General features: G+C 44.1%; 1 protein-coding gene across 7 annotated transcripts in view; it reads left to right on the forward strand.

Annotated features, from left to right (window-relative positions):
* Nucleotides 1-27603, forward strand: part of GRIA1 (glutamate ionotropic receptor AMPA type subunit 1) — a 287460-nt gene that overhangs the window by 239140 nt on the left and 20717 nt on the right. For all 7 annotated transcript variants that reach the window (XM_057491002.1, XM_057491010.1, XM_057491016.1 and 4 more), the window contains 2 exons: nt 2500-2698; nt 7945-8192. In XM_057491002.1, coding sequence (XP_057346985.1) covers nt 2500-2698; nt 7945-8192 — 447 coding nt within the window. The remainder of the gene's footprint in view (nt 1-2499; nt 2699-7944; nt 8193-27603) is intronic.

The raw sequence follows: 27603 nt of genomic DNA on the forward strand, positions 1-27603 counted from the left end.
CACTGGAGCCAGGCCCCGGAACACACAGGGACTTGAGGGTCATCAAGGAGCTTGAATTTTATTAAAAATCTAAGAGGACAACTTTGATGGACTTTAAAGAAACAATATGATGCAATTAACATTTTTAAAAGGTTCAGTCAGGCTGAACATGGAAATAACACAGAGAGAGTGTTGACCAGGGTTTTGAAAATGAGGCCCAGTGTGGAATGATCAAGCCAGCCAGCAGGTCTGGGTAGTGCTTCTGGGTCAGTGTGATTTGAGACTCAATTTTTATATCTATAAAACTCATGGTTTGGATAAAACTCATGGTTTGGATTGGCATTTTTCTTGTGGAGAATTGCTCAGTTAGAGAAGAAGGAGGGAAAGACGCTGAAAGGAAGCAGTGAGTCCAGTTCAGAGACCACTGTGCTCACTCAGAGCTGGGAAAGAAGCAGCATCTTCACACAGGCCTGAACACTTTATTTGCCACCTCCTAAGATGAATAGAGCACTGGATTCGTTATCAAAAGACTGGTGTGCTTTGGAGTACAGACGTGTGCTAGTCCTGCAGCATTAGGAGCGTTTGCCTCTATGTGCCTCATTTGGCTTGACTGCCCAGAGGAAGCCATGCAATCGACTTACTTCTGATTTCAAATCACAGAATCTCAGAGATGGGAAGAATAGGAGAGAAAGATGGCCCCATGTGATGTCTGACCCTTCCTCTGCTTGTTTGGAGTTGCATTCCTAGGATTTGGTACCCTGGGTGACCAAGAGTAGGCACCAAGTACAACATCGCTGAAAATGGTCAACCAGATGAACATCCTCAGAAATGGAGAAACTCTCTCCTACCCCCAGGACGGCCATCTCATTTTTGTTCCACACTACCCGTCAAATACCACTTTCTTGTGTTTAGGAAGTGTCTGTTTTCCTGGAACTTCTGCCACATGCTCCTAAATCAGGTCATATGGTGCAAGCCTTATGTCAATCATTCAGTGAACACATCTTTCCAAGTCTTTCCTTCTGGTTAAATCTTCCCTCCTTCAGTAGCTGTTCTTCATATGACATAGCTTTGCTCCACTCTCCTGGTCTCATTCCTTGGAACATATTTCCTCTTATTTCCCTCTTAATGTGAAGCATATAAGAGCCTTATTTTCTATAGAGCAAGCAACAACAAATATTTATTGGATTTCAGGTGAGCACCATCTGCCTGGAGTGAAAAGGCATCTCCAAGAAACTGAAATAATGCATAGAACACAGGAACGTGGAAATAACACAGAGAGAGTGTTGACCAGGGTTTTGAAAATGAGGTCCAGTGTGGAATGATCAAGCCAGCCAGCAGGTCTGGGTAGTGCTTCTGGGTCAGTGTGATTTGAGACTCAATTTCTATATCTATAAAACTCATGGTTTGGATTGGCATTTTTTCTGACTGGTAAATATTAGGTTCTAGTTAAGTACTGTCTCCCATTAATGGCTTTGAGCTTGAGGCTGTTGAAATACATGTTAGAAAAGACTTAAAGTCACAGTAGCTCCAGATGACACTTCCTTAATAAATTCAGGATGGAGAGAGAAATGGAATGCAAATAACTTTACCACTATACAGTATGATTTGATGCCCCATCTGTCCACCCCAACAGATTATGTCATATGACATCTAAATCATTCTGTAATATCTTTGGGAAGGTATTTTGGACTTGGAAATCTCCTGGCCAAATCTGGACAAACACAGAGGAGCTCTTAGCTGGTCCTGTTTCTCTCCATTGGGTAGGGCTTAAGAGAGCAGAACAAGACTCCAGGAAGATCAAGAATAAGTTTTTCACCTCATGTATGATGACTGTCATATTTGCCATTTTATTCCGACAAAATATGCTTTGCCTTTTATTTCAGCCAAATTCTTTCTCTATGGTAGAGGGAGAACTACGTCTGCACTCCATGGTGACAGTCCCCCAAGTGGCTGGAATGCCGTTGTTCTCATTCTATTTCCAATATGTTCTCAGTTTCTCTTCCTTCTAGATCATTCATTCTGGCAGACTTTGCCAGCCAGAAGGGAAATAACAAGAAACCAGGCTGAACACATTTCTGGACATGATCAAATGTGTGCATCAGCTTGTAAATGCATTTTCATTCATATATGTATGCACAAACATTTGACATATATGTAACTCCATTTACAAGGGTGTTTATACATGTTGGTGATTTTGTGGGCAAGTACTAACATATCTTGTGTCCTTGTTGGCATGTGTCTTGATGTATATGTATGTGTGAAAGTGAGTGTGAATATGTGCCTGTGGGGTGTTATCACCCCCCAAGGACAGGAACCCTGCAGCTCCTCATCCATGATAAGAAGCCAAAGGCAGAGGAAAATCTCTCTGGCATTTGAACTCTCATATCTCACTGAGAAACAGAAAGGGTGCAGCAGGGCTTGACAGCTTGCTGATGTGGCTCAGGCTGGCCCCGGGCCCCTCCCCATAGCCTTCTACAACTGATGCCTGTGCTTCTGACTCCTCTTGCCCCTGGCCTGCAGGTCCCTGTCTGGCCGCATCGTTGGTGGCGTCTGGTGGTTCTTCACCTTGATCATCATCTCCTCATACACGGCCAACCTGGCTGCCTTCCTGACCGTGGAGAGAATGGTGTCTCCCATTGAGAGTGCCGAAGACCTAGCAAAGCAGACAGAAATCGCTTATGGGACACTGGAAGCAGGATCCACTAAGGAGTTCTTCAGGGTAGGGGCCTCTCTTGTGTCACAGCACCTTCACAAAAGGGAACCACTATTGTTATTAAAATAGCCCTTGCATTAAAGAGGATGAGATTTTAGGTAGGCAGAGCAACTGCTTAACATAGTTTAAGTCAGGGAAACTCAGACATTTCTCTGCTTTCTACAGATCCCTAAAGAATCCACATTTCTGTATTCATGGAAACTTCAAACCTCTTGCAGTGAATCAGACCCTTTGCAAATGCCAGTCTGTGCCAAGTTCTCTGAGGGTTGCAAAGTATATGGCAATTAGTCTCTCCCTGATCCCATACAGACTTTATGGTCTCTAGTAATTGATTAGAAACAGCTTAGGGACAAGATCAGGACCTAATGTCCTTTATGTCCCCTCCTAGGAGACTTGATGAATAAGAAGATGGTATATGGGAAACAACTACTGGAACTGAGCAACAGGGCCAGGAAGGAGGAACTCTGAAGTTGGAGGGGAGGTAGATGCCTTGTGACTGGAGGCAGCGAGGGAAGGCAGAGGAGCAGAGACCTTAGGAACACACTGAGGGTCAACCGGACAGAGGGCCAGAGCCTTCACTCTTTCTGCAGCACTTAGGCTCTTTGCCTCCATTTCCCCATTTATAAAGTGAGGCGAACAATGTCAGTCTTAAAGAGTCATTATGAGAATAAAAGAGACGAGGCATCCAAAACACACAGTAAACAAAGAACAACAAATGAGGACTCTCTTCCCCACTAGGGCTCAGGGGCTGCTGGCCTTTCGGAGCCATTGAGAAGGAGGGTTATGGATTGAGGCCATAAAGGACAGACATGGAAATATTTCTAGACATCATGAAACCAAGTCAGACCTGAGTAAGCTAATTACATTCCAGGCGAAGGAACAACTTGAACAAATGCCCAGAAGAAGGAAAACCTGTGATTCTCTGGACTTTGGATATGTTCATCCTGGGAGTTGAACAGGTAGCACACTGAGATACCATATATTGATCAAATAAAACTGCTACCACTTACTTAGCACTTACTGTCAATCAGAACCTCTACTAAGCACACCCTACATGAATAATCTCACTTAATCCTCTCATTAGAGGTGGATTAGGAATTTGTTTTCCACATTTTATAGATGAAGCCCAGAGAGGTTAAAATAATTGCCTGAGGTCACACAGATAATAGGTAGCAGGAGAACAGAGAGCAAGCCTCTGCATTGCCTCAAGCAAGGGCTGGGGATCCTGTGCACAACCCCCAGGTTTGCTTGGCAACTTCATGGAGTGAAGCCCTGACCCTGCCTGGGTGACCCACAGAACGATGGGCTCTGGGTCCTATAGGACAGGCACAAAAGGGACCAAAGTCTTATCTACCACTCATCCAGCTCTAAGGCTAAAATCATCCATTATCAACATATTAGAGCAAAATGGTAACTTAGATGTCACATAGTTCAGAATCTGCCATTCCAGAGAGAAACGTAACTTGCTCAAGCTTACCCAATAAGTTAGTAGAAAAACACACTTGTAATCTAGTGACCATTCTGACATTTTTAGCCTGCTACCAAAGTGTGAAAGAGACATCTGCCACGTGTCCATCCAGCCTGTCCTACGCCCCGGCCGCTGCTGATGCAGTTGGTGACACCCAATTCAGTTACCCTTGATGCTGCCCTCATCCCCAGTAGATTAACATGTCACGGTCCCCAAAGCACTTTCACATCCATTGTCTTGTTTATGTTTCACCTGTGACTTAAGGCAGGACAGGGATTACATGTCCACTTAGTGGATAAGAAATTGAGAGTCAGGGAATTCATGGTGCCAGTGTTACAGGTGAGTACAACATCTGTTTCCTCATCCCCTGCCCCCACCTTCATTCCCCGGTTTTCTTCCCAGGGAAGGAAACTGTCCTAACAGGGTGGTGTCATTAATTTACGTTTGCTTAGAGATCACTCAGATTCCCAGATGGGCCCATGGACAAATCGAGTCTAAGCTTCTCTCCTTTTATAAGTGGGGAAAATGAGGCCCAGAGAAGAAAACGGGCATAATTAGGAAGCACAGCTGGGACTTAAGACCTCAAAGTTCTACTAATAATTGTGTCCATTGATATATTTCTATCTCTTGTCCAGCACAATACTAGGCATTAGGAACCAATACAGTGAATATTCTACAAGCTCTGTGCCCTAACCACGACGACTGCCTTGGTGACCAATAAGTGGCAGTCCATGTGACAGTCGTAGTCACCTGGAGTTCCATGCTGAGATGATTCTGAGGCTTTGTCTGGGCTCCATGTGCAAGAACTCTTTCTTGATATCAGTGTCTGCCATGTATATAATCATAGCAATCTACAATGTATTTAATATTCTGGTACCAAGCCAGACATTTTTGGGGCATTCCTACCCAAGGTAAAACCTGAAGAAAGAGCACAACTAAGTAGTAACTTAGAGAGCACCTACCATGTGCCAGGTACTGGGTTATGCACTTTGTCTCTGTTCTCACATATCTGTGCAGTGGGTACCATCACCACCATTGTTAGGAGAGGAACACTGAGGCTCAGAAAGGTTATGTTACCTACCTGAGGTCACACAGCTAGTAAGATACAAAGCCTAAAATGAGAGAGGCAGCTGGTTGCAGTGTAAACACACTAGGTGTATAATCAGGAGACTAGGGAATTGGTCCCGGCTCTGCCACTAATACACTATGACACTGGAGAGTTTACTGAAACCCCATGGGCCTCAGTTTATCTGAAAAAACAGAGCACTGACAAGATATTTCCCATGAACCCTTCCATTCTGTGACTGACCTTGCAAACTATCCTACCTACCACCCTCTTAAGGCAGGAGGAGGGGATAGTGATACAAGAATTGTTATTTGCTAGTGTGAAAAATCTGGCTTCTGGTCCCCAGGGTAGTCCACAGCTTCTCGGCAGCCCCAACCCAGAGAGTCACTTAATCCTCCATCGACAGTTTAATTAAGATGTGTGAAGGGCCCTGGGAGCTGCCGATGATAGGAGAGCCCCAAGAACAAATACCCCAAGTATGCTTCCAGTCTTCCCTGCCACTCACACTGCCTTTGCATCCCTGGAGATCAGATTTTCCTAATAGCCTGCTCCCAGAGGCCTTGGCGTTCGGGGCACCGGGGGTGAGCTGAGAGGACATATTAATTTTCTGCATACTGTTGCTTAGACGGCTCTTCAGCCCTGCCTGTCAGCAGCCCAGCTCCCTGCTGTGGCCATCCTGTCAGGTCAAATTGCATCTTGCAATCGCCGCGCTGTGTGTTGTGCTGGTTTTGTGCCTAGAAGATGATCTGCAAATCTGGTCACAGCTGAATTTATACATTTGCTTGTTTCCTGGGAAAGAATATTAAATGCACTGTAGATGCTATGATTGGTTCTGGGTATTTCTCCCCAAACTTTGAGATCCTCCCTCCCTTTTCTCCTTTCTTTCTTCTTTCTCACATGGACATTGTTGCTCTAATGATGTATATTTTGTAAAGAATCAGATATTTCAAGCTAGGAAGAGACTTAAAAGCTCGCCTTGCCCCAACCCCGTACGGAACAGATGGGGAAAGTCAGCCAAAGAACCAGGACTAGAACCCAAGGTTCCTCCTCCCTGTCTAGTGCCCTTTCCAGAATGTAAACAATACTGTGAAAAAAATCATCTCATTTACCTAAGTATAGACTATTAAAACTTAAGACACACTCTACAAAATGCCTCCCAGAAATTCTCAGCAACTATTCCCATTAATTTTCCCTTGAGACCTAGAACTTTCCTGGGCCCAAATATCTCTGCAATCAGTTGGCCCAGGTGACTACAACTGTCACATTCCAGCCACCTGAGATCTTCACCACTTTAATTGTCTATGAATATTTTGCCAATGCTTGATGTTTATATCAAGGAAATAAACCCAGTGTCTGTGTGAAAAGAAAAATGATACATTGTATAATGATGACTTTTATACTAAAATCAATAATCTATACATAAACTACTAGCTTATAGGTTGCATGACTCCAATAGTAACTGTCCTTAAAAAACAGTCCCTCTTTATGATTAACACTTGTCCATTTACAAAACATTTTCAAAAGCCAGATTAAAGTGTCCCTGCAATACATTTACCCTTTGGGAAAAGGATGCCCTTTAGAAAGAGTGTTAGATGACAGGATTGACTTGTGCTCCTGGATCATAGGCTCAGGGCCTACTATGTGCAAGGTTAATCTCTGCAAAGCACCCACACAAAGGAAGATACCCCCTACCCTCCAAGAGCATCCAGACGTTTGAGCCCTATGCACATGCAGGGTGACTCACCTCCTAGCAGCCTGGCCTGTGACGGCCCAGACGTGCTCTAGGAGAGTATCAGCCCTGACAACAAACTTTCCAAAAGTGAGGGCTCCACAGGCCATACAGCAGCCCTGGAGAACTTTTGAAAAATATTTATTCTAGGCTCCACCCCAGACCTACTAAACTCATAGGCATAGAGCAAAGGGACCTGCACATTTATAATCTCTATACAGAATTCCAGTACCCACTGGAGTTTGAGAACTATTGCCCTTGTGAAACTGAGGTCCTCTCAGAATACATTGGACTTTTTCTGGTCTGTGAAATGACTAGAAGGATGTGGCTGGAGAAAACCAGAGAACCCAGGAGAGTCAACAGACTGGGAAGGTCCCAGAGGAAAGGAGAACCAGAGTGAGCTCAAGAGGAAGTTAGGAAAGCAGTTGGCTAGATTTAAAGTTTTTGATATGTAAACAGGTTTAAAATATTAGGTCCCAAGTTATTAGCTTTTATCAGATAATAATTTACATTCTGAGGGCCAATCTTATAATCTGGGATGACTGAAACTTGGCTCCCATGATCCAGAAATGCTTCAGTGTTTTCTTCCAATAATGGCATCAGATTCCACTGAGACTCAGCTCTCCACTTGTGGGCTGCATGAAGATGGCCTTACTGAACAATAGGTTCTCTAATGACTTTAAAAGCCAGACAAAGCCCGGTTTCTTAACTTTCCCCATATCTAAGAGGAATATAATTACTCAGCAGTAATTAAAAGATTTTGAGCTACTCTGTTCATTCTGTATTCGCAAGATATTTGTACTCTGGAACCTACTGATACTAATTAGAGCCTCTTATTTTGCAATCACTCATAATTTGTTTCTTCCTGAGCTAATCTCACTCATGAATGTGCGATCAAGCTACACTCAGCTCTTCATTAGTGTGTGTGCCGACCTCAATTCCAAGCACAGCCAGCCCTTAATTCCAGCTTTGTTCCTGTCCCCTGCCAGAGGTCTAAAATTGCTGTATTTGAGAAGATGTGGACATACATGAAGTCAGCAGAGCCATCAGTTTTTGTGCGGACCACAGAGGAGGGGATGATCCGAGTGAGAAAATCCAAAGGCAAATACGCCTACCTTCTGGAGTCCACCATGAACGAGTACATTGAGCAGCGGAAACCCTGTGACACCATGAAGGTGGGAGGTAACTTGGATTCCAAAGGCTATGGCATCGCGACACCCAAGGGGTCCGCCCTGAGGTAAGTAGCCAAGATTTGCTTCCCTGGTACTCCCTCTCCCCTCCCTATCTCAGGAATGAAGCTGCTGTGTCTGCCACGTGGCTCCCATGCCACAGTGTGAGCTGTCAAGAGGGCTCTGCTTGGACATCTGTGGGCCTGGAAGATTCCAGCCACCTGAGATCTTCAGCCCTGAGGTTGGAAATTGATCCAGTGGCCTCAGCTTGCTATGACTGTCACTGCCTATGTGTTCTTGCCCACGCCTCACCTGACCCCTCCAAGTGTGTTAGCCATCGATGAACCTTGTGTTTCTGTTCTGTGATCTGTGACACCATCCTTTACCAGAACCCCCGCGTCCAACTCGGCCATAAACAGAGTTCTCCAGCAACCTGGATACTCTGACAGAAGGTGGTTTTAATGTTTGTCTCAAAGGAAACATAAACACACTGTCCAAATGAAACATCAAGTAGTCTGAGTCCTGACACTCTGGCTGTGCAAATCAAAAGAACACTGAATGAATCGAAATGCCAATTATTTCCCATATACTGATTTCTTTAGAAAGAACAGTTAGTTCAGCAAAGAAGCTCTGGAATCTATCCCAAACAGCTAAGGTAGAGGAGACTTTGGAGTCAGAAGACCTAGATTTAATTCTGGGATTTACTGCTGACTGATTTACAAGTGATAAGACATATCGTCTCCCCAACTTTTAGTTACCTCATCTGTAAAGAGTGGATAATCATCCCAGCCCATCCTAGGTCCTAGGCAACTGTGAGTCCAAATGGAATAATCTACATAGATGGTAACTGAAAACAGCAGTGTGAAGTCACCTGTGAGGTATTGTGACAATTACAGAAGGATTAAATCATTTTAGGGAAGGTAGTGTTCAAGGAATGGTGAGAAGTGTTTGAAAAGGTTGCAGAAGGAAGGAGTGGTGGTCCTAACCCATCGTGACATGACACCCCGAGCCACCTCCACCTCCACTTCGCTCACTCATTTCAGTAGTATTGAGCCCTGCAGTGTTCCAGGCACCAGGCTAGGAACCAGAGCTACCACTTTGAATAAGATAGACATAGTCCACGGCCCCATGGAACTGCAGAAGACAGACATTAAACAGATGATCATTGTTCAATGCTTCACGATAATACGACATGTACTATGAGAGTCTATGCAAGGGGACCAAGAGGACATCCACCACCAGTGGGCCAGAACAAAACTCCCACTATAAAACATCTGGATAGGCTGGGTAGAGATATAAGTGATAGCTTTCTAAATGCAAGTTAGGAAATCCCTAGGCCAGAAAGGAAAAAGGAAATCAAAATCAGAGCAAAAGCATAAGCTGATTTTTCTGGGGGCTGTGCTAAGTAGGGAAAAGTTACAAATTATATGACAGTCTATACGAGCAAGAACCCAAAATACAACTAAAGACATAAAAGTAATCAAAAACATTTTTAAAAGAAAAAAGACACTATCAGACAAGACCAAACATGTTTGGGAAAATACCAATTAGAACTTACAGAAGTTAAAAAAAATTGTAGATTCATTGACATAAAATCTCAGTGGAAAAGTTTAACAGTGAACTAAACAAAGTTGAAGAAAAAAAATACTGTAGTAGGGGGAAAAAATTGGAGAAAATTCCTCAAAATACTACACAGAGAGATAAAAAGACAGAAAATAAAGAAACAAACATGAATCATCTATGAGTTCCAGATGGAGACAAGAGAGGATGGAGTAGAAGCAATATCTGAAGGGAATTTTTGAGAATTTATGTAAGACATAAATACTCATATTCAAAAATTATGAGACCCAAATGAAAATCAGCAGCTGATTCCATTGAAACTACAGAACAGTCAAGACAAAGACAAGATCTCTAACACACCCAGAGAAAACAAGATCCAATCTGGCATGCAGGATGGCTCAGATTTGGCTAAGAACTTCTGAGGATGCTTTTATTCAAGCAGAAATTTGACATTTTAATAAAAGTTAAGGAGGTGAAGTGAGGGGAGGGAGAGAGAAGAGAAATCCAAGCAGAGAGAACAGCATGTGCAAGACTAAAGCAAGAAATCACGGCACAGTTGCTGAAGTCAAAGAAACTAAATGCCCCTAGAGCACAGGTAATAGAGGAGAAAATGTTAAGCTGAGATTGGCGTATGAGATAGGGAAGGAGTTTGTAAAGGAATTTTGTCCCTATTTGTAGAGAAATCAAAGTACATTGAAGGATTCTAAGTAGTTATCTGAAAACTAGGAAATAAAGATATCTGTAAGAGTGTAAATATAACTGAATGTATGTACTAAAAGGAAACTGAATGGCCTGATATTTATCACTCATGCATTTTTGCTTGTAAGAACTTAAAAGACTTTGTGTACAAGTTCAGGCAAAGTTCAAAGGAGACCCAGGGGATAGTGCTTGGAAGAGACTATTCTATAAAAATCTTACAGAACATAACCCTAGAAAGCCAAAGTGGAGAATGAGTCCTTATAGGTCCAGGAACATCAGTGATGCTGAATACAATTTACTGAGCTTTATGAGTCAAGGATAGTATTCAATCTAAACAGTAGGATGTAAAGTTAAGAAAACCAGGTGCAGAGAGGTGACATGATTTGTCCAGTCAATAGAGTACTTCCACCACCCCGTCCCACACATAGCAGCCTGGTAAAAAGTGAAAAACTCAGAAAATACTGGATGTTTCAGTGACATGAACCTAAAAGTCAGGTCATCTGGCACTCGCATCAATTTCATGAATTTCCACTCTAATACACTATCACTGAGTGAGTGTCTACCACATGCCGCACACTGTGATCTGTGCATTAACTCATATAATTCTCATGATATACCTATGAAGTACCTTTATCCCCATTTTAAAAAGAAGGAAACCGAGGCACAGAATTAGATTAGCTGACCAGGTTGACACAGCTAATAAGGAAGGATCCAAATTTCAAGTCCATTCGGTCTGACTCCAGAGCCTGTGACTGTACTCGCCCTAGCACTGTGCTGGATTTATTATGACCCACATAGCTGTTAAAGGCAGAAAACTGGATGCTTGCTAAGATCTTGGCACCTATTCATAGTGGCCAAATAATAACAATTAACTCAAAAATAAAAGAGCAGACTTTTGGAGCCCGGAGCATCTGCTCACCACTCTAAAGGCACAAGGTGATAATGGTTAGTGACTTTAACACCACCACGTACCACTCGTTAGAACAGTAACATTGCTTCTGTGGTTTTTTCATGCCCAAAGATTCTTTTCAGAGTAAACGTTTTGAAAATGACTCAATTCTATATTAAAGAAAAACCAATTATATTGTTTATATCTCTATAAGACATAACCATTTATTGATTTTGAAAAAAAGTAAGAGAAAGGGAAAAAGAAATGAAAAGGAACATATTCCAAATATTGATGGTTCATGTGCAAGTTAAGAACACCCAACTGATGGCCACAGGCTCCCAGCTCTCTCCCGGTGCTCTTCTCTCTCCACTGGCATCCTTTACAATACCCATGAGCTTCTGACTCAAAAACAGAAGAGTAATGCTCATCCTAAAAGGGCCATGATTTTCTGGCCTGGGAAAGTCCTTCTTCCCTCTGTGGGATTCTAGTTCTCATCTCCGAATTAAATGGACTCATCCTAGCAACCAAGAGTGTAGAGGTTCCATGAAACATACCATTGCAAAATGTTTGCAGAAAGTATGAGTAAACACACACACACACACACTCTCTCCAGCTAAATTCCCATCATATCTCTGCTTCATGCACCCCAAAAGGGGCCATTTCCCAAGGCATGGTCGAATACCAAAGAGTCCTGACAAACCGAATGCTGCAAACACTCATACCTACTCCAGCGACTTTAACAGGCACTGATCCGATCTCAGGAAACCATTCTGCATGGCAGAGGTGGCAAGTGAGGAGAGTAAAGGGGTAGTATGTGTTTCCTATTCCCCACGGAAAAGGGGCTGCTTATATGTTCTCATAGATGGTATGGCAGAGGAAATCAACTTTGTCTTCAAATTACTTAGAATATAGAAAATTATTCCTTAAAGACTGTTCAGACATTCATAAAGCAGCAAACTCTTTAGAAGGGGCTACACTACAGGAAGCTGCTTCAGCACACTACGGGCATCATTACACACTTCTCTTTTGCCCGAAAGGTGAGGCTCCTGCATCCTTCACAGGCAGTTGTGCTCCAGGCTTAGTACCTGTGCCTGCATCAAGAAAGGCCCTCCATGGCCATCCTTCTCCACCACTTGCTGCTGCCAGACCTCACCACATCTGTCAGGCATTCCCCCCGCTCCAGCTTTCCTCGAAAAAGCTCCAGGTTCCTTCAAGGCAGATCACTCAGCTCTGCCCCTGGTCAAAGAACTGATATCTAAGGCCCAAATGTTCCTCTAAGACGTGCCAACTCTACTTGGCAGAAGCCAGACCACAGCCCCTACAGAGCGTTAAACGGCTGTGTTAGTGACAGAATGGTATTTTTGTCTCTTCTGCTCTGGAAACAAATACTCTAATGAAGCGAGGTGGTTCAGTGCTTGATTTTCCATTTGGACAGGTGGTGTTTCTTTCAAACAGATGCTGTTTGTTGGCTGTCACTGCATGTGTGGGGTTGGGCAAGGGGCTGAGATGTGTATCTGAAGCCCTTAGGTTGTGGATAAAGACCTACACAGCCAATGCCGGTCACTAGGGAAAGGCAATTGGTAAATCCACTAATTATGATCTATTGGGCTCTTTTGTTGCCAACTAAATGTATCTGCTGGTCTGAACTAAAGTCTCCTTTCTTTATTATGATGGATATCCCCCTTAAGTTAGAGATGATGTGTTCAGTTTCCTAAGGGGACATGGCCTCTGTTTCACCAACCCAAGAAGGATCCATACCACATCGGCCTAAGTTAAAATTGCAACTAATGATTCTCCTTCACAAACCATCCACCAGGAATTGAATGGATTTGCTAAGAGTTAGACCCTAATGAGGACATTGGTCAAAGACTGGTCTTTAATTGTAACTGTGGTTATATGGAGTCTTCTCTGGTCTCTGTGATCACGTTTGTCTCCTGTCATGCTTTGTCCAAGCCAGACGTGTGGGCCAAGGGGACAGCAGCGCAGCGCAGCTTCCTCCTACAGCTTCATGGGTGAGGGTCCCCAAGCTCCCTGGGCTTTCCAGTGCAGCTTCATAGGTTCCTTTCTGAATATCTTCTCTGCACACAGCACGGCACACAGCACTCAGGGAGTAGAGGAGGGAGTGGAGGTGAGGGACCTGCAGTCCCAGCCCCTAATGATGCACAGCCCAGTACAGAGCTCATGAGCAGAATTACACGGGCACCTGTTATTCTACCCAATGCCATAACACAACCAACCACTCACAAAAGAGTCAACATTTGAAATGGAAAGATTTGCAAAGATTCCATGGCAGAGGTAACCTTTAAGATAAGCCCTGAAGTAACAAACAGAAGTGGGAACAGGGTGCTCCAGAAGAAGAGGATAGAGTAAGCAGTGGTGGGAAAACACAAGGCCTGTTTTCAGGAACAAGGGATCCACTTTAACTAGAGAATGCTTAATACATAGGAGCCATTGGTTGTGGCCATACTGTAAAGGATTTCAAATATCTCTCTGTTTTTGATTCAGTGACAATAGGGGCCATTGAAGGCCATTGCCTTGGAGGGAGCGTGAATCAGGCTCCCAAAGGTCACACTGGCAGTGGTCGGCAACGTGACTTTGAGAGAGGAAGAACACAGGCAGAGAGGTCATTTAGAAAGCTGTTGCGATCATCCTGGTAGGAGATAATGAATGTGGTTCCAGGTCACAATCAATGGGGACAGATGGAAGAAGTGAAGGGCTCCCAGTTGGTCACCAGTCACAGCCTTTCCTTTAAGATTTGGTGGTTTGGGAAAGAAGTCTGTTACATAAGTTTTCCGGGTCTTTTGTGCTCCTGCCTAAGGCTTGATCAGGTACAAACAGATTCTGGAAAGGACAGAAAATGGGAAGATGTGGTGGGATTTACCTCCCAAAAAGAATTACTGCTACCTCCTCAGCTTTACCTCTGGAATGCCTAGAAGTTTCAGGAAGGCATTGGTGGGCAGGGTACAAAATTCATGGCACAGGAGCAAGAATGATAGAGACTGCAATGACCGTTTCCCTCTTCCTACTGTTCCTACTGCACTGACTGTATCTTGCCTATATCTGTTTTTTTTTTTTAATCAGACAGAAGTTCAAGATTACTCATCAACATTTTAGTCTCCCTGGCATGCCTATTGAATATATTTTTCTCCCTTTATACAACCCTATTTTTGGAAATATCTGCTAAGAACTGCTTGTCCATATTGGCATTTGGCTAAAGGAGACAGGAAGAGATATCAAGGTTTACATGGGGAGTGTTCTCACCTCCCAGCTGCCCCCTCTGCACTGAGACAATCTGACATGATTGTTTCTACAAACTGGTTCACTGGTCCTTTCTTGAACACCTCTTGTTTGTTGATCTGGGAGTTACAGAAGGCCGTTAGGAGATCTTTTTTGGAGAAAGATGCAGAATGTGATTGGGAAACAAATAAGCAAGCACTGTTTTGTGTGTTGTTGAATCTATTGCTCTAAAAAACCATTCCCTAACTTAAAGTAGAGAAGCTGGTTAAAAATACTCCTCCCTCAGCTCCAATTCCCAAGACTTCTGATTCTACAGGCCAGGGTGGGAGCCAGGGAAGTGCAATTTTAGCAAGTCCCCCAGGTGATTCTGTTACAGGTAGACAGCAGTACATTCCGGGAAATGGGGCTAGAGGGCAGGGAAAAGAGATGTACAAGTAGTCTGAGGAGGCAGCACCTTAGAAAGAGAAGGAAAATTTAATGTCATGGGAACATGACAGGGACATTGCATTGAATGGTGTCAAAATGTAAAAACTATGATCCTTGGAGTCAAACAACATCAATTCAAGTTCAAGGGCCATTAGTTCACCAGCAGGTTGACCTAGCTTAGTAAGTTATTATAACTTTTGAGCCTCTGTTCTCTTTTCTATAAAATTGGAATAATAATAATTCATTGCTATTGCTTTGGGTTCTGATAAAGTGCTTGTCACAGAGGTACTCATTAATGTTGTTAATTCTCTGCTCCATCCTCCTCCCATTAGACCCACTAAAAAGACACTTTTGAGCCAAAAAATGTATTTTTTCCTTCTTTGTGAAACTGTGTCCATCAGAAATGCATATGAACCCCACCACACCCCACCCCATCCCTGCCTGCATTAGAAATAAAACGTCTCTCTCTGAGAACAATGTGTGGACCTCCCCCATGGACAGCACACTGAAAAAAATTAAACCCTGATATTTCTGTTTGTCCCTCCTACCCTCTTCCCATAGTATAGTACCAATGCATGGCCTGCTGCTGAGAATAAATACAGTATGTCCCAGGGAAATGACAGTCCCTTTCAATTGGTCCTTGCCTCCTGATGGGTAGCCAAGGATGTTCGTTGTCATGGTAACCCCATGAACTCTGTGACCCAGGTCTGGCCTGATCAGAGACAAAGCTCTCTGAGCAGAGAGGCTGGGTTTGCCTGCATCTTCAGAAGAGCTGGAAAGAAAGAAAGAGAGGGGAATAAAAAGGGAGAGAGAAAAAGAGGAAGGGAGAGACAAAGAGACAGAGGGAGGCAGAAAGTGTGTGCGTGTGTGTGTGTGTGTGTGTGTGTGTGTGTGTGTGTGTGTGTGTGTGTTTGAATAGACTGGAGGTTTGCCAAAGGAGAGCTGCATCAGTACAAAAGCTTCTCAGGTCAGGACACATGGGCTAGATTACAGAGAACACGGAGACAGCCTCCTCAGGGACTGGTGCAGCAGCCCGGTGCAGAAGTCCCAGCAGAGGGTGATGAGGCTTGATGTAGCATTTTCGTGGTGAGGATTAACACCTAGTGATAATATTTCTCTAGCACCAACTCATCCCAGGCCCTTCTCTAAAGTATTTGGTGTGCATTAATTTATGTTATCCTAACTATAATGCTGTGAAGGTAATACTGTTTTCATCTTGACCATGCAGTTCAAGAAACTAAGTAAGGCATAGAGAGGTTATGGAACTGGCCCAGGATTACCTGGCATGGAAATTGGAGAGCTGGATTATCAACCCAAAAAATGGTTCCACAACCTCTTCTCAACCAATAGGTGAGAATGGATGTCAGGAGGAAAACTGTGAAGAAATAACAATTATTCAGAGGATGAAGCTCATTTACTCTCTCCCCACCTAACACACACACACACAAGCAATGTCATTTGGTCCTACCCAACCAACATACAAATGAGAAAACACTTCCCAATAAAGAGAAGCAGCTGGCTGGCTGCGCTGCCTGAATTCCCTAGGGAATTCTTGCCTCCCTTCTGCATTATCTGCCTTTGGGGAGCACATAAACCCTTCTCTCCAGGATCAGGGAACCAACCATGGGTTGCCATCACTGCCCTACACCTAAAAGTGGGAAAGAGCATACCCACACAGTGTTAAGGCTCCCTTCTTGCTCATGACAGATTGAACCAAAACACCCCTAAATTTTTATGCTTCCCAAAACTCTGCAGTGCTTTTAACTCCTTTCAACTATGAAAATCCAATGACTTTAGACTGATTATACTGTAAGTGTGGAGCAAAGAGGAGACTTGCCTTCATTCCACTAAATATGCATTCGGGGCCCCAGGTTCAAACATTAATCGTCACTCACTTTGGATTTAGGTATTACCATTTCCCTTTCATAGGTTAGGAAGCTAAGATTCAGAGAGATGACACTGCCTAGCTTCTCCATGTGATCTGTGGAATGGAGCTTAAGTACAAACCCTGACTCTGAAACCCTCTTCCTTTCCCCATCCCCACCTCTCTGCTGATGGGGGCATCCCTCACTGCGTTTGCCACCCAGTAAGGTGCCATCCTTAAGACACCAGGAGAGATGAGCCACCTGAGGGCCTCCACCACTGAAGCTCTCCCTCCTGAAGCACTAGGCTGGAGCTCCATGGAGCAGATTTATTTTGGAGAATTATGGTGAAATCACAAAGACAAACGTGCATTATTCCTGTTAGGGCTCTGTTTTTATCATGCCTGGTTGAGAATCTCATAAATGACAAAGCAACAGATGAAGGAGAGAAAGAGAGAAAGGTGGCTGAACAAGGTGGCAAGGATGGGTCTAGGGAGACGAACAACATGGGAAGTGAGTGGCCTTTACCATGGCGAGAACAGCGGCCCAGCCCAGGCTGTCATTTGCCTGCTGAAGCACAGTTTTCTCCCACAGATACACAAATTGTATGTTGCTTTCTTTTAAGGGACTGTTGCTGTCAAAAACAGCATATTTTTTCTCTCCTTCTCATCAGCAACTTCATTTCAGACTGGCCCACACTTTTGTCTTTTCTAAGAAGACAGCTGCCATTATAAAATGACAGCAGATGCCTGTCACAGCTCTGCCACTCAGGCTTGTGGGTGAGGGAAGCCAATGTGCTTTGGTGCTGATTCAAACCCTGCCTCCCACATTTACAACCTGTGTGATCTTGGGAAAGTAGCAGGCAGCAGTATAGACCATGGACTGCTCATTAGGGCCCTAAAGTCAGGCCTGATTACTAACTCCAGGTCTGCTAATTGACAAAAGTCTCTCAGACAAGTCACTTCACTTCCCAAAGCCCTAGTTTCCCCAAATATAACAACTGGAGGTAACACTAGCATTTACTTCAGTGGTTGTTAAATGATTAAATGAGATAATATGAAGTGCTTAACGCAGTGCCTGGGACACACCCAAGTGACTAAGAATTGTCATCTATCATAACTTAATCCCTCTGAGGCTCACTTTTCTTATCTTCCAAATGAGGATCCTGATAAAACTTTCACAGGATTGTCTTGGAAATAAATGAAATCACTTATGAAGAGCTCTTGGTGCATGAGACATTCTTGAACATTAATCTCCTTTCCTCCCCTACCTGTCTTTCTGCTTCCCCTCAGGACTAAACATATTCTCTTTTTGGGTATCTGACCCAAATAAGTGGTGATTGGCTTCACTGGGCCAGACCACCCTCAGCTTCTTTTCCTCACAGTAAGGTGGAGATATCAGGATTCCAAGAGACAGGTATCCTCAAATGTGCAACTGTGTTCCCTTTTCCACTTGGTGCCCAAAAGTTCGGCTAGTAGCCTCATTGCTTCCTTCTATATGTCTGAAAGTAGAACACTCCTGGGCAGACCCTGGTCTCCAAAGGCAGGGAGAAAGGAAAAGGGAAGGGGGAGTCCTGAGTTGAGTCCCTGCACAGGAAATCTGGGTCTTCTGTTCCAGTAACATTTTGTGAATGGCTCCATGGCTTGATAATCACATCTGAGCAGCCCCTTCCTCAGAGGGGAACAGGCCAGACCAGGTGACTCCCTGACCAAGGAAGAGGACGTCTCCTTGCTGAGATGAAGGTGGCAAGCCAAAAGAGGCTCCCAACAAAAGAAAGGCAGGAACGTTTATACATTGTTCACCCCTCAGAGCATACTAGCAGAAAAAGAGTATAATGACCTCTCAATCACATTTTTTATTCCCAAGGGAATTCATTTTATTCCTTTGGAAGAATTAGAAAAAAAAAGAGAGAGAATCCACAGCACTAGCCTGGTCAGTCCCCTCATGGCCCACAAACACCACAGCTTCACCCCACACCCATGTCTTTCCTCTTATTGCTTCCTTCTGTCCACCTATATCTGAAGGTACAGTTCAGTGAAGCAAGAGCCAACTGTCCCAGAGAACCTAGCAGAAAATTTAGCATGTAGGAAACTCCCTATTGCTCAACACATTGACTGATTCCTACATGTCCAGCTTCCATGTATGGTGACACTGTGAGCACGTTACGAAATTTGTTGACAGGTCTGATCTGATTCATGAGGACCAGGTAATATTAGGCCTAAAGTATAGACCATATAATACAAATCAAACCAACCAACTCTTAATTCATGGTCTCTTTGGCCATTACTAGTGAAGACAGTAAAGGCAACAGATGAAAGTATATGACCATAATCATGCAATTTAATTCTACCAACATTCCAGGTGTAATATTTTCAAAGGCTAAAGTAAATCCTCTTAAGGAAACAAAATTATTATGACATTGGCACACCTAAAATTCATTATCTAATTCAGGGACTGTAGCCTCAAATGCCTCCAGGGGGCTGGTGATGAAAATGAGTGGAATAGACTCAGGGTAAATCCCTATGTGGTTTCCTCATTTTTAGTAGAGTCATGAGTACAGGCTATACTACTATACTCTAACCAAGTCACACTGCAAACATGAAAAGTAATGACTGCTGTTCATATTTATTGAGTACTTGCTATATATGGCAAGCAATCTCTAAGTCCTCATATGCATTCCCTAATTCATGTAATCCTCATAAGAACCCAATGAAATAGATACTATTATGAACCTCATTTTATAGATCATGAGTCAGTGGCACAGAGTGGTTAAGAAGGTCACACAGCCAATAAGTGGCAGAGTCAGAATTTGAACCCAAGCTGCCCAGCCTCAGAGCCTATGCTCTTATCCACTACACTATGCTCTAAATGGAGAATTGACAGTCTCTAGGAAATGATCATAGGAAGTGGTGGGGACTTAGTGAATGAGAGAGTATGTGCCTGTCTAAAGGGGAGAGCCTCCCTTCAGTTCTGATCTAGTGTTGTCATGTTGTCATGTGGGAATGTGGCCCAATCTTCCAAAGAAACTGGAAATCTCAATTTTTGTGTGAACTATTGAAACTTTTGAGAGTTGGTCACAATTGAGAAGGGAAGAAAGAAGATACACTGCAGTAACAACTAACACTAATACAAGGAAGGGAACAAGTACAGACAGACAGACAGACCAACAAGGCACAGGGGGAAAACCATGCAGGTAGGGGTTAACATCTTGCCCTTCCCCAGGATGAGAGTTCTCAGAAGGCCTCCAGGACGAGGCAGCAGTCCCTGAACAGGGTCTTAAACCACTGGAGAGAATTATCTGTGAACAAGTTAGGGAGAAAGGTATTTCAGGTAAAAAACATAGCAAGCAGACAGTATGAGAGTGAAGGGGAGAGTAATTCCTGCATTTTTTCCCCATCTTTATTATTGCTGTTTGCAGCGGGGAACCATTTCCTCAAAGTCTCTCATGGAATCCCATTACAAAAAAAAAGGGGGGAGGCGGAGCTACTGAAGCAAGAGCTGAGGAGCTAAAAGTGGCAGGGGAGGCAGGGAAGGAAGGAGGGAAAGACAGGGGCAGGCTCAGGCCCAGGTGGGGGGCCAGGAAGGTCCGTTTTCCTCTCTTCCTCACAAGCCATTCTCTATCACTAGCAGACATAATTCTCCAGTATCCCGACCATGTGTATTTTAAAATCCACAAGAAAATAATGGTCCTGCTGCCCGCCCAGCATTCTGTTCACACTGACATCTGTCTTTCAGTGGCCAGTCCTGAGAACTGGCCCAGCTTTTCTTCCTTTCATTGAGCCAGAGGTGACTGAGATGAGACCAGTGGGCTGGCTCTCATTCTGAATGGTGTTTCCCCTTCCCTGCAGTAATTGTGGGGGGACTTTCATTCATTCCCTCAGTTACCTTTTGTCAAGCATCTCTGAGGAATCTGACACAGACCCTGTGCTAGGATTGCTGGCAAATGGCTCCGCATCATAGGACCAGATGTGGTTTACTGTGAGCCGCAAATGCACTGCTGACATCTGCTTCTCATAATCCGGGGCAGGCGGGGATCAAACATGCCTCCAAAATGCTTTCTGTCTGTACAATCCCTTCTGGAGGGGCCAGATTTCAGGTCCCCATCCAGGTCTCTGTGCCATGTCAGAGGATCTTAGCCCTAAGATGCTAAAGGAAGTTACAGGGCCAGAAATAAATATCACACATGTAAAACTAGAGTGCAGCTTCTGGGGGCTCAAGTACAACCCTGTTGGACAGCATACATCTCAACTTAAGACCGTCTCTGTTGTGTTGGGTGCAGGGCCTGAAGAGCTCCTGACCTGGTGTATGACAGAGAGCCACGTCTGCAGCTCTAGAGCACTCAGGTGGGGTGGGACAGGAAAGCAGGCCTGCTCCGTTCTGCCCAGGTCACTGCAGCAGCCTTTGCAGAGAACGACATGTGGTAGATGCTTATAAGACGAACATGTACAAAGTGGCAACGTGTGTCCAGGAGAGCACGTGCCGACATACAGAGGGGCATATTTTGTGGCACTTCATGTCCAGCTCCTGCGTTTGTCTGGAGCTCATCTCAAAGTGCTTTCATGTCTGACACCCCGTTTGATGCTCACACTACAAGCAGCTGGAGCATAAGCATGTCATTATTCCCATTTTACAAATGGGAAAACGGAGGTGTAGTTAGGGTGACCAACTATCCTGGTTTGCCCAAGCGTGCAGTTTCCAGCCTGTGGGACTTTTAGTGCTAAAACCTGGGAAGTCCCGAGCAAGCTGAGACCAGTGGGTCACCCTAGGTTCGGGTACAGGACTTGCCATGTAACTTGGTCGGAGACGAGTGAGGGCCGCAGCCCTGGCCTCAGAGTCTTTCCTCCACCTGAGAGTGGAGAGGTTAAGAGGATGTTCTACATGTGTTTTTGCTTTTTATTTTTTAAGCCAATTCCTTCATAATGTTTTATAAGTCAGAAACCAAAGACAAAACCTGTGTCTTCAGCCTGACTCGCTGCCTGACCAGCAGTCCTCCTCCTAGACCCCTGAACTGTCTGCTCCTTGAGTCTGCCCCAGAGGGGAACCACCTGCAGCGGTCACAGGTAGAGAGAAATCTGACCCTCCCTGCATCCCTTAAGCATCTGCCTTTGTGGCTTCTGATATAATCCCACTACCTCTTTTATTTCCTTCTGCTCAGTCATTCACTTCTCCCAGTTTGTCCTGCACCCCAAGGTGCAGGCCAGTAGAGCCTGTGGACCCTTAGCTCTCTGCCCAGCCAGTGATGCCACATACCTTAGATGGTCCACACTGACGTCATAAACTGGATTGACACCAGAAGGAGTTTCTGAGACCCTGGTCCCAAAGGGAGGAGATGAGGGATGCTGTGTAGGACCCTGGTCCACAAACGCCCAGTTCTGTCCTAGACTCGACCACTCTTCCCATCAGGTGTGGCAGCCCAGCAAGCTGTGGTTCTTGCTGGGGCTCTGGTTTGGCCTCAGCAAAGGGGCAGAAACACCCAACCAAAGAAGGTGTCTCCCTAAGACAGTCACTAGCCGAGGTGGTTTAATGCCTGCACAGGCTGACGTCGGAGGGGCTGCTGCAGCCTGGCTGGCTTAGGAGGAGGTGCAAAGGGACAGAGGTGGCGGTGGGGCCTGCTTCGTGGCAGGACCACCCAGGCCCCAGAGCGCACAAGCCATAGGAAAGGGAGACTTAGGTTGGCCATGCTCACTATGCACTGACCTGTGACCTGTGCGAAGGAGTCCCTCCCCACCCTTCACAGCCCCCCCACATGGCCTCAAACGTCACTCATCAACAGCCAGGGTGGATGCAGAGCCCTTTGAAGTCTCTCCCCTAGAAGTCTCGCAGTCCCCAGACTGGAGAAGTCACGGACCGATACAATGCCAAACCAGAAAACGGTGGCGGAGTGGGGACCCTTGACAATGTTTGCTCTTGCCAAGGGAAGATATTAAAGGAAACAAAAAATTACCATCTCTCATCATTTCATAGGAGAAGAACTGTGCTAACACAAAAGAAGGAAGAAAATAATCAATTGCACATAAAGGGCTGCCCTTTAAATGGAAAGGCTAAGCTTTCTGAAAACTCACCATACAAACCTTATCTCTCCTCATTTTCCCATCAGTACATGTAAACTTCATCACAAATTGGCCTGCCTCATTGGACCAGCCTTTTGGGAACCACTGATTAAATCTCAACTTTTTATCTAGCTCACGAATTCCCTTCATGTTTTTCCCGACAGACAGTTGTCCCACCAACTATGTCCCGCCAAACTGCTGCTTTTCAAATAGCAATTCCCAGGGAACTCTAACAGCTCTGAGGTTTGCTGTCACATTGAGCGGCTATCTATGGCCCTGCGGCTTCATCTCCTGATATAATTCTGCCCTCCAGCATCTCAGAGAATAAATCTAATTCCTCTTCCACTGACAACTAATCTCAAATTTCCAAGTGAGCCCCATTTACTTTGCGGTGACCCATTATCTCCATTATCCCTGGATTCAGGAAAATTAAAATTTTCCGTGTTGTCTGTTCCTCTCCTCTGAGCCATTAGGTACTAAGTAATTGGAACATATTTACTTAGCACTGATCGCAGAGTATAGATGGGCTGCTAAGGCCTCTCCTTGCTTAAACACCTTCCATATCTCCCTGGCCGCAGAGAGTGTGGACTTCTTGGTATAGCATTCAAGGATGTTTGTGTTTTGGACTCAGTCAGCTGCTGTGAGCTCCTCTCTCAGAAGCTCCCCCCTTCATAACCACACTGCCCAGGCCCTGTCCTCCTGGCTTAGGCTTCTGATTTCACTCTTCCCTTCTCATAGAGCACTCCTTCAAGGTTTTCTAACTCCCACCCACTATCAAAATTTACCACTCTCCTTTTTTGGTGCTTCCAGAACCCTTTATTATAACATCAGATATAGTTCTCCATGAACTACTAAGAAGCTTCTCTACCTCCCACACTAGATGGTACATTCCTTGAAAGATGAAGTCAAAACTTGTTCAATTCTTTATTCCTACTAAGTGCCTAGCACAGTGCTTGATGCTTCTTTGGCCCTCATAAATATTTAGGGAACTGGCCTGAAGACATTAACTCTTTATACCAAAGGATTTATAGTCAAGTTAAAGATTAAGAATAAAACACATGGAACAGTGTTAGGCAAGGCAATGAACTGAGTGCTGGGTGCCAGGGAAGTTTAAAGGAAAGGGCAGTGAGACATTGAGGGTTCAAGGAAAACATGAGAGCCCTGCAGGGCAGCCAGGGTTAGGGGAAGGTGAGAACAGCAAGCATACAGAAGCAGGAAGAGACACTGCTCTGAAGAACAGCAGGATGCCTAGCAGCTTGGTCTGATTAAAACTGAAGCTTTGTTTGGGGGACAAGAGACAGAGGGTAGCATCACAGGCTGTGTGTAAATGTGATCCAACCCTCCTTAGATGCTTGAATTCCTTTTTTGAAGAAAAGAATGGAATGTGGACAATTGCTTCAGAATTGAAGCCCAGAATTTAGTCCTTAACCTTTCGTGAGTTAAGGCCCAGTTAAAACCACTGAAATATCTCCCTTGGCTGTTTTTTCCCAACTTTAATTTCCCTGCAAGTGTATGATAATCAAGCTTTTTTCACATTGGCAACATTGAATGCACTGAACGCAGTGAGTACAAGGCCGTCCTTGACACTCTCTTCCCAAAACTGCAACTCCTCCCCATCCTCCAAGACTTCCAAAGATAATTCACTGACTCAGATGCGCTCTGGACCCATCAGCTCCTGTGGCTGAAAGTCAGGACTCCCGTAGTTGGGGATTTCTTCTGCTCCTTGGCCCTCTTGGGGAATAAATACCATGTGCATCACCTGGTTAGTGATTCCAGGGCTAGCTGCATGTTCTGACGACCCAGGACCAGGATCTTCCTTACACTGAACATCTCTCTAAATCTGGGAATTTTCAGTTGAGCCATACTCTACCCAATTAGGACCATATCTGATGCTATTTTATTTGCTTTCTTTAATGTTTATTTGTTTTACTTGATGCCAAGCACAGGACTTGGCATAAGAAGAGTTCTGCTAGAAATTTATTTAATCAAATAAGTAATTGCTATAACCATCAGTATTTGAGCCCTTTGTAAAATCCTCACTAATGACTCTTGCTGCTCTGTTTGTTTTCGAAATGTCCTTTCTATATTTCTTTGATTCCTTGAGTGGCCCTAATTCAATTGGAGGAAGCTGATGAAGATGGTAGCTGCTCTCTTTGAATGTTTTTACCTAGCAGAATTAACACTTAACTAACACACACCTATACTGGGTCTCCCACCTCTGCTTTATTATTTTTTTTTCCTCATCCATGAAATCTAGATGTCTGGAAACTAGTCTGCAGGATAGGCTATGCTTTCCAGGGCCCTGGATTTTCCAGATATCTGAGTTCTTTTATTAAGCTCTTGTCTTTATTTGAGTATAATATTTTTAGAAGAGAATATTTTAACATCAAATCCATACCTCCTTAACTTCTGTTTTGAACACAGTGAACATGAGCTCTCCTTGAGGATTTTATCGTTACTGGTTATCAGTAGCCTTGAGTTACAGTATAGCCAGTCTTCCGGAGGACACATACTATACAGCAGTTTGTCAAACCCAGAATAGCCCCAGGCTACCATCCTTCTAGCACCATCATTTTTGTCTCCTTAAAAAAGAAAAGAAAGAACAGGAAAAAGGAACAAATGAATGAACAAACTGCTTGGTCAAATTGTAAATTAACGTCTTATGAAATAGTCTACAATGAAGCTTCTCCCATCTGCTGCCTTGACTCTGTTGTAGGTTTGGAGAATGAGATCCTTGGGCATTACAACTGTGCGCAAAGTAAAAGTTTTAAAAAATACTGAATGAATAAAAGGGAAACGGTGTCCGTGAGTTCTGAAGAGAGCTTGTCAATACATACAGCACCCTGTCTTTGGAGAGCTGACGTGCACAGTGGTTACATGCATGGGCTTCAGGACACAGAGTTGGGTTAGAACCTTAGGCAAATTATGTATTTATCTGTGGAATAGTAATAATATGACAACCAACCAGGGATGTGAGGATTAAATGAAATAAAGCACCTAAAGGACTTAGAACAATGCTGGGACCATAATAAGTTCTCAATAAAATGTTAGCTCCAATAATCACTCTATGACCCTGTGCATTTTCTTTGCACACTTTCTAGTCCTTTTCTGTTATGTACCAGAGAGGTAAATCTGCCAGATAGCTGAGTTAGAGACACCTAAGATGATACTGCATTTAGATTTTGCCCATTCATTCATTTGTTTGGGGCGGGGGGATGTATTTCTCAAGGTTTTACACTGCATAGATCATCTTGTATTAAGTGTTACAGGGAAAGTTCTAAAAACACAGAAACCATCATTTCTGCTGTGGGGTACTGACAGTCTGAAGAGACTAACCAACACACCATTAAGCTGTAACACCATTATAACATAAGGGATCAGAGTTCAAGTCCAGGGAATCATCCAGAAGGAGGGTATTTAGAGGTGAAATTTAATTAAATACCTTTTCAGGCCTTTTTTAATCTGATTGTGATATTGTGAGCCCAACATAAGATATAAATTTTTCCTGTATTTCCCATTGGAGGGTTCAGTCCATGAGGATTGTCTACTTTATCTAAACACCTCTTCACACCATTGACCATAAACTAGATTCTGTACCAGAAGGAGACACAGTGGAGGCCTTTTTTCTGAAGGCAGAGAAGTGGTCTGATAGCTCACAGCAAAAATGAGAATTAAGGACTTAGCAACCCTGACCTTTTTTCTCTCTTTCATTTGCTCCCTGGGCCTTCACCTCCTACGCCCAGTTCCCCTTTGTCCCTCCACTGACACCCCTCCCTGTCCCATTTCGAGTTTTTCTACCTGCGGTCCCTTAAAACGGAGAGGTAGAGGAGAGAGGAAAAGGAAAGGTCACAAAATCTAGGCAGTGGCTGCTTATCCCTGCAAGGAACCTCAAGAGAAATCCCAGGGTCAATCAAACACCCTTTGTGTGTTTAAGCCCAGAGTCTACTTGGGATTTTTTTTTTTTTTTTGAGAAAGAAGGAGGTATCTAAAAGACTTAAAAGTACATTTCCAGGATCTGTTAATGGAAATTGTTTTCCCAGCTTGAAAATTGCCACATTTAAACTCACAATGTGAGGTAAGCGAAATCATAAATATGAACTCCTTTTCAGGCAGCACACAACATTTGGAGTCTTTCTCCTTTGCCTTTGGGGACCCATATGCCACAGTCTAGTTAGCTGCCCGGCGACTGGCAAACATAAATAAAAGGTAATGGTTGTAGTAAACAGAGATCCTGTGAGTCAAAAAGTGTTTTCCAGGGAGAATCAACATTCCTTTCTCACTAATCACAAAACAGCCAAAGTTTAAGTCTTACAAAAGCAAACAAATAACAAAGGCAATAAAAATTAAAAATGTCTTTCTTGTTCACTGTCCACACACAACAGTTTCAGAACAGGCATCTGAAAAGTTGTCATAGTGAAAGGATTGGGGCAAGAGGCCACGGCGAGAGGCTGGGTTTGATGGCCCATTTGCCCTCCCCTGCCACCTGCTACGGACATCGCTCCTCCAACACTGTCCTCTTCATCCCATATTGCTTCTTGGTGGCCTGTGAAACCGTCTCAGCTAAATTAAGTAAAAACTGAGTCTTACAGTGCCACCATCAAAAGAGAAATCCTTAGGAGGAAGTAGTAAAATGGGAGATAGGACAAGTTATGTCCTGAAAGATGACCTACTTCTTGCCTAAAGAACTAGATTAGGCACAGATTAGTCAACCAAATTATTGCAACCATGAACTCATACACAGGTGGGCCCAGCCCAT

This window comes from Manis pentadactyla, chromosome 2 (genome assembly GCF_030020395.1).
Source record: "Manis pentadactyla isolate mManPen7 chromosome 2, mManPen7.hap1, whole genome shotgun sequence".
Lineage (NCBI taxonomy): Eukaryota > Metazoa > Chordata > Mammalia > Pholidota > Manidae > Manis > Manis pentadactyla.